Below are 16,341 nucleotides of genomic sequence, written 5' to 3'. Positions count from 1 at the left end.
AGCAGCAACCTAAGCAGGGAGGCCCAGACTTCCCTCACTTACCCACTTCCACCAGCTCTTCCTGGGGGACACCGAGGCGTTCCCAGGCCAGCCGAGAGACATAGTCCCTCCAGCGTGTCCTGGGTCTTCCCTGGGCCATCTTCCCAGTGGGACGTGCCCAGAACACCTCAACAGGGAGGTGTCCAGGAGGCATCCTGATCAGATGCCCGAGCCACCACCACCTGCAGAGCCCGTATTGGACCGTCTTGGTGAAGAAGGAGCTGAGTCGAAAGGCGAATGAGCATGACATGAGCCCCCGAGGGACACGGTCGAACGCCTTTTCCAAATCCACAAACATGTGTAGACTGGTTGGGCGAACTCCCATGTACAGCCAGGACGAAAACCACATTGCTCCTCCTGAATCCGAGGTTCGACAATCCGACGGACCCTCCTCTCCAGGACCCCTGAATAGACTTTCCCAGGGAGGCTGAGGAGTGTGATCCCCCTAAAGTTGGAGCACACCCTCTGGTCCCCCTTTTTAAAGAGGGGAACCACCACCCCGGTCTGCCAGTCCAGAGGCACTGTCCCCGATGTCCGCGCGATGTTGCAGAGTCGTGTCAACCAAGACAGCCCTACAACATCCAGAGCGGAGGCGGACCTTATCCACCCCAGGGGCCCTACCACCGCAGATCTTTTTTACCACCTCTGCGACCTCATAGAAGGGCCCCCCCCGTTGTCCCCAGACTCTGCTTCCACGTCGGAAAGCGTGTTGGTGGAATTAAGGAGGTCTGCGAAGTGTTCCTTCCACCGATCCAGGACATCCCCCGTCGAGGTCAGCAGCGCACCATCCCCACCGTATACAGTGTTGACAGAGCACTGCTTCCCCCTCCTGAGTCGCCGGATGGTGGTCGTGAACCTTTTTGAAGCCGTTCGGAAGTCATTCTCCATGGCCTTGCCAAACTCCTCCCATGCCCTGGTTTTTGCCTCTGCTACCGCCAAAGCCGGGTTCCGCTCGGCCTGCCGGTACACATCAGCTGCCTCTGGAATCCTACCGGCCAATAAAGTCCGATAGGCCTCCTTCTTCAGCTTGACGGAAACCCTCACCTCCGGAGTCCACCACCGGGTTCGAGGGTTACCGCCGCAACATGCACCGACCGCCTTACGGCCGAAGCTCCGGTCAGCCGCTTCAGCAATGGAGGCCCGGAACATGGCCCATTCGGACTCAATGTCCCCGGCCCCCCCCGGAGTTGAAGCTCCTTCTGACAAAGGGTTCTGCCAGCCGTTCCCAGCGGACCCTCACATTAAGTTAAGCTAAAAAATCAGTTGCCTTCTCTTTGTGCTGTGTTGGATAATATGAAGGCGTAGCTGAAAGTAGAAGTAAAAGTAAAATCCCTCTAAAAGCGCATTGCCTCCCCAAGCTCACCTTCGTTCCGACTTCCTCCCAAAAAAACAATCTGGTTTAATCCGACCATAAATGCTGTATTGTCTGGACCGTGGCAGACACATAAATGAACTGGCAGCCACAGACAACAATATGGAGGCCTGGACGGGTCCAGGAAGCTCTCAGCACTTGGACGGCCTCAGCACACACCTGGGACAGCACGGTCGAGAAGAAGGGCTATGACACTCACCACTAACGTATGGAAGGAAAAAGCACAGGTCCAAACTTTAATTTAAAGGGTCAAAGCCACAAACACTGAGGGACTAGCTACGAGAGAGAAAGTGAAAGTGGGGGAAGGGGCAAGGTGGGGTTGGAAGCAAAAAAGAAAAGAAAAAAGTTATTATCGAGGAGCTAATGTGGATACAAAATTTGGCAGTGAGATTGGCTGACCAGCCAGCCAGCCGATCAGCCAGCCAGCCAATTCCACAGTTGTAAACGCCGTGGCTGGGTTCCTCCTTTCTTGTCCAGATGCTCCAGCTTAAAGTCAGGCTCATTGAGATACGGAGAGAACTTGAGAGACAAGAGTGGGGGAGAGGGTCTGTCTCGGTCTGGGTTTGTGACGCTGGGGTAATGTGGCAGCCCCAAACCACCAGCCAGACCTCCAGACCTCCAGTCCTGAGCGCTGACGAGGCGGGATAGCAGACCAGCAGGAATGTGGAGAAAAAGGAGTCTGCCACTGCTTGTAAATCAGACTGATGCTTCATTGCACACACACACACATACACACACACATATATATACACACACACATACACACGCAGTACACACACACACACCAGCTCAATACCTTGTACTTTTCTTCAATAATAATTTATATTCGTACCCTCAATGGATGCTTTGTGTTTTAGTTTCAATCAAATGGCGGCAATTACTGGACAGTTACAATACACTCCGCCTGTCTATACTGCAAGTCTACAAACACCCACATGGGAGTAAAGGAAGGCAAAGTCTTTCCAAAGCAAAACAACTTGAGCTTTTTTTGAAGGGCTTGGTAACACTGTTGATCAGCCAACGGCCCGTGGCATGCCATAACAGGTCCCCCCCGCTCCTCCTCCTCCTCCTCCCCCCCGCCCATCCTCCTCTCCACCGCCCCTTCCTTTTCTTATTAGGAGGCATCACTCTCCATGTTCCAACTGACTCCCTCACCATGCAGGTATGATAAACAGACGATTTGCTGTGTCTTGAGTGTCGGACAGGGGCCTGGGCCGTAAACGTCCAGCTTCCTGGGGTCGGGTCTCCACAGGTACCTTGGCTAGGGACAGAAGGGGGGCACAGAGCAGTCTGGGCCGGTCTTCATGCCTGGGCAGGACAGCTGCACCTCTCTCATCTCAGCCCGGACGGCAAACGGCTTTCGTCGCAACTTATTCCCTTAAGCTGAAATAATGCTTTGCTTCACAATGTCATTGAAGGTGCTGCACCTTTCTGAATTTCCACTGTAGCTCTTAAACCACGGGACTCGGGTGTTCCACAAAGAGAATGAGAAACGGGTTTTAGCTGCTGTGAAGTGTACAGTAGCACAGACACCCCACAAAATCTCAGACACGACACAGCTTCAAATGAAATCGTGGAGCAAGGCTTTGGAGGCTGATGTGCTTGGCAGAACCAGTAAGAGCTTTATCGTTGTGTGTTGCTGTGTCAGACAGGAATCCATCTTGTTTGGGTCTTCCCACATGTCTGTGTCAGGGGCAGAGGATCCAGAGGAGCTCCTTATAAGGACGCAGGCAGGTTAAGACACCAGACTCTGCCAGGGTCTGTGCAATCCATTAAGGAACACCCACCTAATGTGGTCAGGCATTGAGTCTTTTGACACTACTGTACTTACAGTGAACATCTTTGCGAACTGCGAGTACAAACGAGTAGCAAATTGTAGATTTGTTACTCTGTTCATGACTCCTGAATTGGTATCATTCATATTTGTAATAAGCAGCGAGCGTCACATTCTCTTTAATAGAATTCTAACGTGAAATGTTTACTATTTGTGAACAGTAGTGTGGTCCGTGGGGGAGATATCTCCTGGTACTGCATCGCAGAGTAAACAAGCCCAAGGGTGTGCGCGCACACACATACACACAGACACTCACTGCTCAAACAAGCCCACAGCCTCACACCTCCTCAACACAGATGACTCATTTCCCATCATGCGCCACAGACAACGCACAGAGACCCCACCTGTAAGCGAGGGGTGGAAAGAGAGAGGGCGGGGTGAGAGACCAGGCCGATCACTCACCTACTCGGAAGTTAGGCGCCGTCAGCGTGTCCGTGGCGTGGCCGTTCTCACTGATGATGGTGGTGGTGTTGCCGACTTCACAGTTGTTATGGCAACGTTCCCCTATGCAGGTCAGCTTGCAGATGGTGGGAGTGAAGACCACCTTGATCCTCCCCGTGTGGTTTCCCACTGCCGGCGGTGACACCCGGCACAGCAGCAAGAAGGAGAGGAAGGGGAAGGAGAAGGGAAGTCTGGTGAGTACCATGTCAAATGACTTTGTTCTTCCGCTTGTCACTAAATACCTCGGCGGGACCAGTCCAAACAATCCCAAAGGCGGCCGATGTGTTCTTTTGAAATTGCGTTAAATCCTCTTGTTGTTCCTCACTTTCCCAACTTCTCTTTTTCACTCCCCCTCCTTGTCTCTTTCTTTCTCTTAACCTTTCCCTCTCTCTCTCTCTCTCTCTCCCTCTCTCTCTCCCTCTCTCTCTCCCTCTCTCTCTCCCTCTCTGTCTCTCTCTCTCGCTCTCACTGCTCCTAAATCCAGTGGCGTCTCTGAAACACTCGCAGGGAGAAAAAATTGTGTGGAGAGAGAGAGCTCGGCAAACAAAACTCTGGGACAGCCTCCAATTCCTCATCAAAAGTCAAGTTCTTTGGAAGGTGGGTATTGGCAGATCACAAAGCCATGCTTTCTTCCCTTAGAGAAAAAAAAACAAGTAGGCAAATTGTTTTTTTGTTGTTTTTTTTATCCTCCTACTTGTCTCTTTCCTTCTCTCACTTCTAACTCCCGTTTCTCTACAGTCTCCTGCCTGGCACATATTTAAGGTACCTCCATCAGAAAAAACCCTTCCCAAAATGCTTTGCCATTTGTCCTTCTGAAATCCCCTCCTCCCTTTCTCTCTGTGCTTTAGGATAAAGGGGCAGTAGCCCACACTTAACCAAGACTGAAACCTGCCCGGTCTTCCCACCTCACCACCCACTCCTCTATCCTCTCCCCCATCCTCTTCCCTCCCTCACCATCAAAGCCAGCTCTTACATGAGACAGACAGACAGAGAAAAAGAAGAGAGAGAGAGAGAGAGAGAGGGAGGGAGAGAGAGAGAGACAGAAAGGGGACTCAAATAGTAAGCTCAATGAAAAAAGAAGAGTGTAGACCACAAACATCTGTCCCAGGTCTACTCCATCCCAGACTACCCCTCCTCCACTTCTGTCTTTCTTCCTCTCGTAACAGAAGACTTCTCCTCTCTCCTCCTCACCTCCCCCCCCCCCCCCCCTCCCCCTCCACCCTTGCCCCCTTCCCGTCTTCATCCATTGACTCCTCCGTCTCAAACCTCAATAGCCCCTCTGCTTCCCTCCTCTGAGGTCTCACTTTCTACATCCTTCATCCCCTCCACGCTTCCTGGCAGCTCTCCTGCCCGGGTCCAACCCCCCCCCCCCAAGCCCCAGACTCCGGCACTCAGGTCTTCGTCTGCGGCTGTCAGCTGTTCACACCAGACAGAGTGGAGACGCAGGGAGCGCTGCCAACCAGAAAGAGACGGCTGTTTTCTACCCCAGAGAAACAGGCAAAACCACTGGTTTAGAGGCCTTCATCTGCCTAAATATTTGCTATGAGGTGCAAAAAGATCTCAATTGAAGAGGGAACTACTAATGTGATGCGGCGGTTAAAAGCCAAACACTAATAGACAGTTGGGTTTTGAATGCCAAGTCTGTTGTACACAGACATCTAATGTTTCCAAAACAAGAAAAAAAAAATGCATACAATTCTGCCAAATTTCTGTTGAAGCAAGACCCTTTTCAAGATGTTATAAACATCCCTAGAAGTTTGGCTGGTCAAAGAGAGATGGCGTTAACTTTCACGTGGACCTTCAGGACTCTGTAGACATGTGCGGCTCCACTCAGCTCCTGGCTCATGGTAGGGGTCTGCGCACACAAACCGGCTTGCTGACAAGTCCTGCATTCTTTACCTCCAGCACAATCCCCCATGTGTCACACCGCGGGGCCTACCTTGCCTGTGTGTGTCTGCACAGAGCAGGGCCCTCCGTCCAGACAAACGCACATGCAGTTCCACGCCAAACGGAAACGTCTCTTTCTAGACGTCACCTCTGCCTGTCCCCTCGGCTCCCTCGCTCTAGCATCTGTCACTCGCACTCCTCAGTCACCTCGTTCTCGTTCCAAATTGTCATTGGGTGGAACGGGGTGGAGCGTTTGCCCGTTTGCTTTGAAACCTAGTGTTTTGGGCGTTCCTACGCTTTGCCACACACCGACTTGGAGGGGTCTTCCTTTCAAGTCTTAGCATCCTGAGGCTCTTTTAGAGTCTTGAGAATCTCATTCAATCGGGGGGGGCATTACATGACAGACAGAAAGACCATCGTTGCACAGACCAGCTCAAGGTTTAGCTCGGAAACGCATCAAACACGTCTTCGAAAGGGAAGACGTTTCCTGACACCTCTCTCCCGGGAGCCCGTGTTCCACAAATCTCGTAACTCCTCCGATAAAGCTTTGGGATCCCCTCGCTTCACTAGTGAGGAAACACATCCACCTGCTGCTATCCCCCAAACGCCATCCCTCTGTTCAGGCCCTGCCTCCATCTGTCTGATGAGCTGGAAGCGTGCAGGTGTGCCGCGAATGGCAAGACATCGGCTTTTTCCCTTGGCCGTTTCCACAGACAGAAAACAGACATCAGTTTGGGGGGACCCTGCGAGAGGAGAGCTGGCGGGGGGGGGGGAGGAGGCCCGAGACCACACAGGCAGGGCTGGAAGAAGCCAGCAGGAAGGACGAGGGAGAGAAAGGGCGGCCAAGTGTAGAAGACGTGCGTCTTCTGTTGGGGGTGGGGGGCTTTTGCAGAAGATCTCCAGAGCTCTCGGTTGCCTCGTTGAGGGAATACAGACAAATTCGGTAGCCGAGCCTTTCCGCGAGCGAGCTTCTAACTCGTTGATCAGAGTGGGGGGGGGGGGGGGGGAGCGTTTGCCCGTGCGAGAGAGCGTGCCGAGGGACGGCTGAGGAGGGAGAATGGCTTTCCCAGACGCGACACCATGGCTTGTTGCTGGATAGGCTGTCTGTGGCGTGGTACAGGGCTGACAGGAAAGGCTGCGCCCCGGCCATTTAGGGGCACAGACGTTCTCCCGTCTGCCCGCCTGCACCAAGTGAGCAGGGCGAGCACACCGACTCCGACCGCGTGCTGGGCTAAAACCAACAGCGACGTCCCAGGCAATTTTGCCTGCGAGGCCTGAGGGGCTACTCGCAGAGACGCGGTAGACACTGGAAGTGTTCCACAAGACAAAGTGGATGATCAAAGTGGATGCGCTAGGTTTTTATCAACGTCAGGTGCCATCCTTCTGTTTTTTTTATCTCCCTCTTTTCATTGTGTTTCTTCACCTCACTCAGTCTTGCAACCTGTCCCTTCCACTGTTTCTTTTGTGCACTCTTTCCCCCTTTTTTTCTCATCTTCTGGCATCCGGGCTTGTCCCCTGCGGTCCTACTGGACTTAAGCCAAGAGGTTATTTGTTGCAGTGGGTCTCCATGAATAGGCCGGCAGATTACTGCAAACTGTAGCCACCGGGGCCTCAGAGGCTGGGGGAGGAGGACACACGCAGCCCCCTGGAGACCCACTGAGACTGTTGTGTCTGCACGACTCCACTAATAGCCCCAGACACTGTCTCTTCCCCGGGAAACGGAGACCTTCGCCTCCCAAGTCAGCAAGTTCGTTGAAAAAATATTGACGTAGGTAGACGAATACCAGCCCAGGAAGTCTAGCACCTGATCATAACATTCTCATCCTCTGCCAACGCAATGCATAGCACACCTGGAGGGTGTCAGGGAATACGCCATATCGGGTGTATAACCATAAATACACATTATGAAAAGGGAAGCAATATATTTCAACCCCCTCCATGGCAATATACATCGAGCCACAAGGCTCAACTCTATTCCTCAGTTGGGACTTTTGTGAGATGATACGTCTTCTCGTGGCAAGACCCTTCAGTAGTTGAGACTTAATCGGGAAGTTCGATAGCAGGTATTCAGCCTTTCGGTTTCGTCTTCACACCAGACGTCCACTCATACCCCTCCGACCGAGCCTCTTGTTTTTTCAGCTACTAAGGGATCCTCCCGTGGATGACACGGTTTATCGCCTCCCTCCGTCATCTCATTCTCTCTCCTTCCCACTCTCTCTGTCTTTATCTGAAATTGCCCCAGGAAAATGAGGCTAATAATTCATTTTAGACAGCGCCGCGCAGCAGGCAATGCTTAAGTCTTTATGCCATTATCGCTGGGGCTGCAATTTGAACAAATCCAATTGCTGCCCAACTACAGGCTCCACATTCTCCACAAGCTTACGGCCTTACAGCAGATGTGTCTCGCTGCCTGTGCGTGTGTTTCGTGTGACTCCACGTGTGTCTGTGCCTACAAGGAACAATGACCACCTTTTAATCCATTCAAATAGAAGAATTGACGCACAGAGAAAGTATTTAATTTGCAGAGGAGAATCTGACTGGAATCAGCCAGGACTTGACAGCCAGCTCATCGACCAACACCATTTCTTAGGTTTGATCCTCTTTGCTATCACTCACTTTCAAAATCAATGACCAATCGGGTTTCCTCATTTCGTTACAATGGTTTCACTGGTATTTCACATGCCACGCATACTTGGGCATAGGACCTGTGCAACTAGTAACCACTTCTCCCCGTGGTGTGGTCGGGGTAAAGTTGGGATGAGGGGCAGCGGGGTACAGTGTTGCGCAGAAAATCGCCCTGGCTCCTGTAATGTGAGAAATGGGGCGCCGCGCCCAAAGCCCATGCTAAAATAATGACCTAACTAAAGCGGGCGCTACCGTGTCAGTTTGGCAGTGATTAATGTGCGGCGGCCATCAATCCCCGGCCCTGAAATAACAAACAGCGCCGGCGTAATTGGCTGAGTAGTAGCCTGCTGACACAAGCTGGTGTCCTGAGGTCTGGGGCAGACCGAGACGGAGAAGGAGAAAGGGGCAGAGAGAGATAGAGAGAGCGAGAGAGCGGGCGAGAGAGCGAGAGAGAGAAAGAGCGGGTGGGGGAAGGAGAAAGAAAGATGCCTTCAACCTGTAATGGAACTATGAAAAAAACTGGCTTAGCCCTCCCACCTCCTTATGCCGGAGTCAGTTTAGGAATCTTAATACCGAGCTAATGACACTTTCACTTTGTAATAAAATAAATTCAACAATAAAAAGATCATTTGATTCGTGAAGTTACATTTTGAAAGAGTCAAAAAGTGAGCCCCACAGTCTGATGGCTGGCAAGTCTGGAGGGCTGGTAGGACAGCACCGGGATCAAGGAAATCATCACTTCGTAACCACAAGCTGCCTTCGTCCTGAGTCCTGCATGAAATGACTTTATGCTTTACAATGTACCATGGCGACCACAGACAGACTGGGGTCCACTCACCGTGGACGGGGTTGTGTCCCACCGTCAGGGGGATGGCTCGGTCGGGCTGGTGCTGGACGTGGGTCTGGGTGTGTGTGCTGTGGGTATGGTAGTACTTGGGCTTCAGGATGAACTGCTGGCTCTGGCCTGGAAGCACTGGTATGGGTCTGATCCTGGAAGGGGACATGGAGCCCAATTGTTGTACATGGCAATATATTGACACAGTTTATGACACCAAGTGACACAATGTATGTGTGTGTGTGTCTGCCAAAACCAATGAGAAAGGTTGTCACAGAGGCTGTCCTCATGCCACATGACATAACAAGGAGTGTGTGCGTGACGTGCGTGTGTTTGTATATGGGAGGAAATTAACTTAGAATGAAACAGAGCACAATCACCCCAAATAACCCTTTGCCAAGTCTTTGTATCCCTCTAAGCTCTCTCTCTCTGTCTCTCCCTCTAATCCTTTTCCCCTCTCTCTCTCCGTCTCTCTGTCTCTCTCTCTCCGTCTCTCTGTCTCTCCGTCTCTCTCTCTCCGTCTCTCCGTCTCTCCGTCTCTCTCTCTCCGTCTCTCCGTCTCTCCGTCTCTCTCTCTCCGTCTCTCCGTCTCTCCGTCTCTCTCTCTCCGTCTCTCCGTCTCTCCGTCTCTCTCTCTCCGTCTCTCCGTCTCTCCGTCTCTCTCTCTCCGTCTCTCCGTCTCTCCGTCTCTCTCTCTCCGTCTCTCCGTCTCTCTCTCTCCGTCTCTCCGTCTCTCTCTCTCCGTCTCTCCGTCTCTCTCTGTCTCTCTCTGTCTCTCTCTGTCTTTCTCTCTGTCTCTGTCTCTGTCTCTGTCTCTGTCTCTGTCTCTGTCTCTGTCTCTGTCTCTGTCTCTGTCTCTGTCTCTCTCTCTCTCTCTCTCTCTCTCTCTCTCTCTCTCTCTCTCTCTCTCTCTCTCTCTCTCTCTCTCTCTCTCTCTCTCTCTCTCTCTCTCTCTCTCTCTCTCTCTCTCTCTCTCTCTCTCTCTCTCTCTCTCTCTCTCTCTCTCTCTCTCTCTCTCTCTCTCTCTCTCTCTCTCTCTCTCTCTCTCTCTCTCTCTCTCTCTCTCTCTCTCTCTCTCTCTCTCTCTTTTCCACAGCGTCTCTCTGCTCAGTGTCTCTCAGTCTAAACGACATGAGACTTGTTTAGACGAGAGAAGGAGAACTTGTCTGCTCATCTGGTACAGGGCCCCTGAGCTATATTGACTGAGACAGCGGTAGTCGACTTTTTCATACAGCATAACCGGATCAAATTGTCAGCCGACACAGTAAAACCCCTGCGACAGGTCTGGGTCCTGGCAAACGAGGATAGAGGACAAAAAACACGTATTTTTCTAAGGAAAGGGTAGAAAATGGACAACAATATGTCTGTTGGTTGTAAGCTGTCACTAAATGGTTTATAGTGTGTGTGTGTGTGTGTGTGGTGGGTGTGTGTATCACATCCACTACAACACTATGGACGTACATGCTTATTGGATAGGATAATCAAAGAATTTGTCTGGAGGGAGATTGGGGTAGGTCAGCCAAGGAATAGCTTTTCATAGCTGAGGTACCATACAAGAATGGCTTTTCCATTTAAAAATACTAAATCTAATTTCAATCTATGTAAAAAAACTAAGCTGACAAGACTTTTTGCCCCACTGTGTGTCCGCACCGTCAGTAGGGTGTGCATATTTGAACTGAACACATATATACAGACACTTGCAAAAACATGCACCATGATGAAGGCCTAAGTCTACCACATGCTCGTAACATCATCCCAGCCATTCAACCATCATGATTACCTTGCGTGCACACGTACACACACACACATTCCTCCCCCAAACCCACAGTCGCACGCCCACAAATCCTAAACTCCAGAACCTCTCAAAGAAGTTGTCACTCCTTGCCTCAATACTGACCTTGCTCACTGACCCCCCCCCCCCCCCCTCTCTCTCTCAAGTCTTCATGTGTCACAACAGAGCCTGCTCTGCTCTAGTCATTTCCCTGCGCTAATGCTAATCCAAGCTGGCTCTGCCACCGTAATTGCCATGTCATTTAGACCCTCACCACAACAGCCTCCAGTCACTTCTTGTAGAAGACAATGGAAAAGATGGTGGAGAACGATGGGTTTAAAATGGCTGCCAAAACACAGGAAGTCCAAGCAGTCAACCATTCTCTCCATCTTCCTCTCCTTAACCTTTTCCCTCTTACTCAAGCCCTACACAAACATTCGATCTTCAAAGAGCTGGTAACTGTCTGTCATCCAGAGAGACGTTCAGTACAGGGTTGCGTTGAGCTAACCCATGTGCCCCCGGCACTGATACTTAGTACTACTCTTATCCTTTTCCCTCACCCACACACACACACACACACACACCTCGGTTTGTCTTTATCAGAGTTGTTAATCATGGCCTGAACTAAATTAGGTGTCATTTCTAAGAGAATGAAACCTTGAAGGAGAAATCTCAAGGAAGAGGGGGGGGGGGGGGGGGGGCGGCAGAATGGCACACTGCCAACTGAAGTGAAATACAAAAAGGAGAATTAGATAGGACCAGAGAGGAAAGAAGAGTGTTTGGGGGGGGGGGATATCTCACAAGCGTCCTCAGTTGTCTCCGCCTCGCTCGCTCTCGCTCTCTCTCTTTCCAGATGCCCTGTGGTGATCTAATCTGCAGCGTCTGCCGTGCTGAAGCGCCTGGCTGATGTCATGTGTTAGAACACAGAGGAAACGCACACCAGCCCTGCGGACACATCTCAGCCCCCTCTTTGGGAGCAGGCTCAAAAAGTGACAGCAGAACCGAGTCTTTATTGAGGGGGAACCCGGCCAAACCACCCTTCAGACGACCAAAAACGAAGGCTTTCTGTTAACTCTCAGCCAACTGCTCCACAGAGAGAAGGTTCTCTCCGTGAAGGCTGGGCACAGGATACCTGTTGTATTTTGAGGGAGTTGACACTCACATTTTAGCTGCAGTCGGAGATCAGAGAGAGGGAGACGATGAGAAGTCTGTGGACGTACGTGATTTGTACTTGCTTCTTTTTCCAAGGTTGTTGACAGGGTGCTTAGTCAAACGGATTAAGAACAGTAGCGCAACTTCAGAACCCATAGGGTCAGGCAAGACTTTCAACTGCTTGACACACACACAAAAAAAAAAAAAAAACTTCAAAAAAGGTTCTTTCTCCACCTATAAAACCAGGTCGCTTTTTCCCCTTGACTTAGATTGGATGGGAACACTTGCACTAAGTACTGAGAGCTATGTATTAAGCTCTTCCACATGCTCCTATGAGGCCCATTGACTTTGGCAAAAAAGTGCAGCTCTTACCGTTCACAACATGTCAATTAGCTCTACTGAGACACGGAGCATGGATTAGGAAAATTAATTAAGAAATGTAAAAACATGTTACAATTGTGCCATGTGCTTGGTTGCCACAGCTCATTTTAACCCAAGCGACTTGATAAACATTGTTGATATTGATAAATAAAACATTTATCTTAACTTAATAACAGAAGACCTCCTTGAAAGGACTTCTTAAAAAAAAAAAAAAAAAGGCATTCGAGAATATCCAGTGACATTAGTTAACTGCTGCTTCGGGCTACTGTAACAGATAATGTCGAATTGAGTTTACAGTGCCACCCACAAACTATTTCTGCTCAAGCCCAGGTGTAAAGGTTCTGTTGCATCATTCCTCCTTTATGAGACCATAACTCAGGGCCAAGCGTCAGTTGGGCTTACGCACAAGAACAACACTGTGAAATTATACAGAACATAATAAAAAAGCGGCAACGTTTTTCCAATCAAGATTTGAACAGATCCCTTTGTATGAAATGGCTACTGCGTTGGAAGAAGAGCTACTGTACTTGTAAAAGTTACCAATGAACTTGCTAACTTCACCAATACCAGGGAGCATCGACGGACCCCCATGCCTTTAGACATTATCAAAACACGGGGGGGTGTTTGAAAAGATACTAATCACAGTTTCTCAACAATTTGCAGGACAAATGATTTCCTTGTAGGTGGAAAGAAGGGAACTAATGTGCGGCTGCCATTTTCTTCTCCCTCCTAGCAATGTGGTTTTCCTGCACATAAAGACTGTGAGGCGTGAGGAATGCTAGCGGTGGAATCGTCTCCTGAGCCAGTTGGCATGAGGGGGCCTGCGGCTCGCAGACGACATCCATCACACCAGAGATTTGTCATGTAAGCCTTCTCTGTGTGAGGACCTTTCTGTCTCGTTCTCTCTCTCTGTCTCTCTCTCTCTCTCTGACACCCATCTCATCATCATCCCTCTCCTCACATCCTGTCCACCTTCCTTTGTAGAATGGCTGGCACAGCACCTCAGAGGCGCCTCCCTTTCTCTCTCCAGACCTTTGACAGGAGTTTGGATATGAACAGCCTCCCAAATGGAAGATCAGTGCCTCTGCATTTCTACAGCTATAAGCGACTGTATTGATGAGAAAACACCTCAGTGAGTTGTGTTTCTAGATAAAAACCGACGGGCTATGAGACCCAAAGAGCTGGGCACCCGTGCATGAACCATTTTGAGTTTTCTACCCTTTCATAAAAACATTGAAGAGTAGGAGTTAGAGTTAGGGCCTACTAACTAACACATGCAGACACATTATGAAGAAAACTTGCTTCAGTACTCAAGTTGGGAAGTGATAAGGGTATTAGACACTGTATCAAACTTCAAGTTACATTTGAGCATATATATATGCTCAAATGTTGAACAAAACAGTTGCACATCAACAAACTGATAAAATAACAATGCTATTGGAGTTTTGATGCAAATCACTTGAGATTCCATCTCTTTGTCAAGTTGTTAAGCAAGTTGTTCACCAACGTGAACTTGCTCCACTTCATTGGTGGCGTTAACACTGTACCTGTGTGGCGTTAACACTGTCCCTGTGTGGCGTTAACACTGTCCCTGTGTGGCGTTAACACTGTCCCTGTGTGGCGTTAACACTGTCCCTGTGTGGCGTTAACACTGTCCCTCTGTGGCGTTAACACTGTCCCTGTGTGGCGTTAACACTGTCCCTGTGTGGCATTAACACTGTCCCTGTGTGGCGTTAACACTGTACCTGTGTGGCGTTAACACTGTCCCTGTGTGGCGTTAACACTGTCCCTGTGTGGCGTTAACACTGTCCCTGTGTGGCGTTAACACTGTCCCTGTGTGGCGTTAACACTGTCCCTGTGTAGCATTAACACTGTACCTGTGTGGCGTTAACACTGCCTGTGTGGCTCAATGTTTTGCTGATGAGTAAGTCCCAGAGTTGTTAAGATGATCACACTGATCACAAGTTAGGGTCTGATAAGGGCATCTCCTACTTTCTAAACTACAACTGTCAATGATGCTATTCCCCATGGTATCCCATCACATTGCACAACAACCTGAAGACTTCAAATAAGTTCAATCGTATTGTGCCGGGACACAATATAATGCACATTAACATGCTACTAAACGACCTTGAGGCAAACACTAAAAGGACGTTTAAAGCGTCGTCTGGAAAACCAAAACCGTTGAAGACAGTTTAACAATGGCTCAACTCTTCTGCAGAAAAACGATGACTCATTTCAGAGACGGGTGTTTCTTTTTAAAAGGTTTTTTTGTTGTTGCAGCCAATGCATAGCTCAACATTCTGCTGTGGAGTATATCTTTTTTTTACCCACGTCCCCCAGGGCCCTGTGCCAGCAGGTAAAAAGGGGGCCACTGTAATATAGGCTCACTGTGAGGTCTGAATTTAATGGCTCATTAAATACCACAATAAAGGGACTGCAGCATCGCTCAGTGGCCCCAGACTCACTGGGGATATTATTAATCGCAGTCACATTCAGAAATGGGGAGGTCGGAGTGAGGCACAGAGGTAAGACTGCTATCCAAATAGCTTTCAGACCAAGTTCGTTTTTTTGTCCAGACTCCAGACTTCTTTTTTTTTTGCAACGTTGTGACCCTCTTACAAGCTTGGACCTTGGGTCCCTTTTCATCAAGGTACGGTGGTAATAGGCAGTAAATCTATTTGTGTACGCACTTCTGGAGGGTGGGGAGGGGGATTGCTGTGGTAAAAATAAAAGTAAACTTGAATTGATCTATCTATATTCTGTTTGGCCAGCTGTCAGATGAGCTGTTGGGGGAGGGGCCAGCAAATTTCCTCCTCTAATATTTGAACTCTAAAGGGGGGGGGGGGGGGGTGAAGGCCTGAGGGCTGGTTGGAGGCATATTTATTATCATTAATCTCTTCAAATAGTCCAGTTAAATACAGTAGGGCCGTCGACTGAGTAAGCAAATGCCAGAGATTTGCCTGCAGTCACATGGGGCTTGTTCTCTGAATTCTGATCATGCAGTATGACTTTATCAAAGATAAGCGGCTTATCTCTGCTTAGTTACTGGGATGGAACACACACTGACAGACACCAGGGGAGATTGTTGAAATGAATCCACTGGATTCTCTAGGGTGTTAGTGATAACCGACATAATGACTTATGATCACTGCTCGTTTCACAAACACTGAAATTCAACACTGAATGAAAAGCACCAGTAAATGAGCAAGAAAGTCATTAAAAAATGTTGGTTGAGGCACCACATAAAACACAAAAGCAACAGGAAAAGATTACCAACTTCAAATCCAATTACGTCCTTTGGGTTTAGATTCACATTGACAATAAACTCCCCCAATAATTAATGTCAGCCTTGACCACAATAATGCAAATTGCATGCTTTCCACCACAAAAGCAACTCATCTTGTGGAAGAGGGGCAAATGAGAGATACTTTGTTTGTCTTCACAAGACATGACTGGTTTCAAAAGCAAGAGAGAAGAACAGGCTTTTCAAATGAATAATTATTGTTCAAAGAACAGCAGGAGAGCTTAAACAGCTTACAACCATGGTGTGCTGGGGAACTAGAGAGAGGACCATCCATTTAATGCGCAAGTCCCTTTCCTCTTACTGTAGAAAGTAACGTGAACTCCACATGACCAAACTGGGAGGATCAGGTAGTGGCGGAGTTCCCATGCTATTGTGAATCCAAGGAATACCTGTGTGAGTTTAAGGGCCACCCACCTCTACAGGACACAGTTTATCCCCCATTACCAGAAAGAACAAATAGTAGCAATGGTCTCTAATGAAACACAAGAAGACACTGAACTCAAAATGACCTTGGAAGGGCCAGATCATTGGAAGTGCACATTTGAACTGAGTAGGGATGTGCTTATAACAATGTTTTGCTGTTTGAATACTCATTCATATTTTTGGGAATATTCAAAAGTCTCCCATTATACAGAAGTTATGTTACAACAGCACTGCACAGCAGTTATACTCAGGTACGGCTAAACTCATCAATACT

The 16,341-nt window shown here is 49.2% G+C and overlaps 1 protein-coding gene across 5 annotated transcripts in view; it reads right to left on the bottom strand.

Annotated features, from left to right (window-relative positions):
- ltbp1 (latent transforming growth factor beta binding protein 1) overlaps positions 1 to 16,341 on the bottom strand; it is an 81,412-nt gene that overhangs the window by 49,043 nt on the left and 16,028 nt on the right. For all 5 annotated transcript variants that reach the window (XM_084709632.1, XM_084709633.1, XM_084709635.1 and 2 more), the window contains exons 4-5: positions 9,037 to 9,188; positions 3,648 to 3,815 (exon numbers count right to left, since the gene is read on the bottom strand). In XM_084709632.1, coding sequence (XP_084565758.1) covers positions 3,648 to 3,815; positions 9,037 to 9,188 — 320 coding nt within the window. The remainder of the gene's footprint in view (positions 1 to 3,647; positions 3,816 to 9,036; positions 9,189 to 16,341) is intronic.

The sequence above is a fragment of the Hypomesus nipponensis genome, chromosome 11 (assembly GCF_054491055.1).
Source record: "Hypomesus nipponensis isolate SF chromosome 11, ASM5449105v1, whole genome shotgun sequence".
In the NCBI taxonomy this organism is placed as follows: domain Eukaryota; kingdom Metazoa; phylum Chordata; class Actinopteri; order Osmeriformes; family Osmeridae; genus Hypomesus; species Hypomesus nipponensis.
This window is presented reverse-complemented; position numbering and strand designations above follow the sequence as displayed.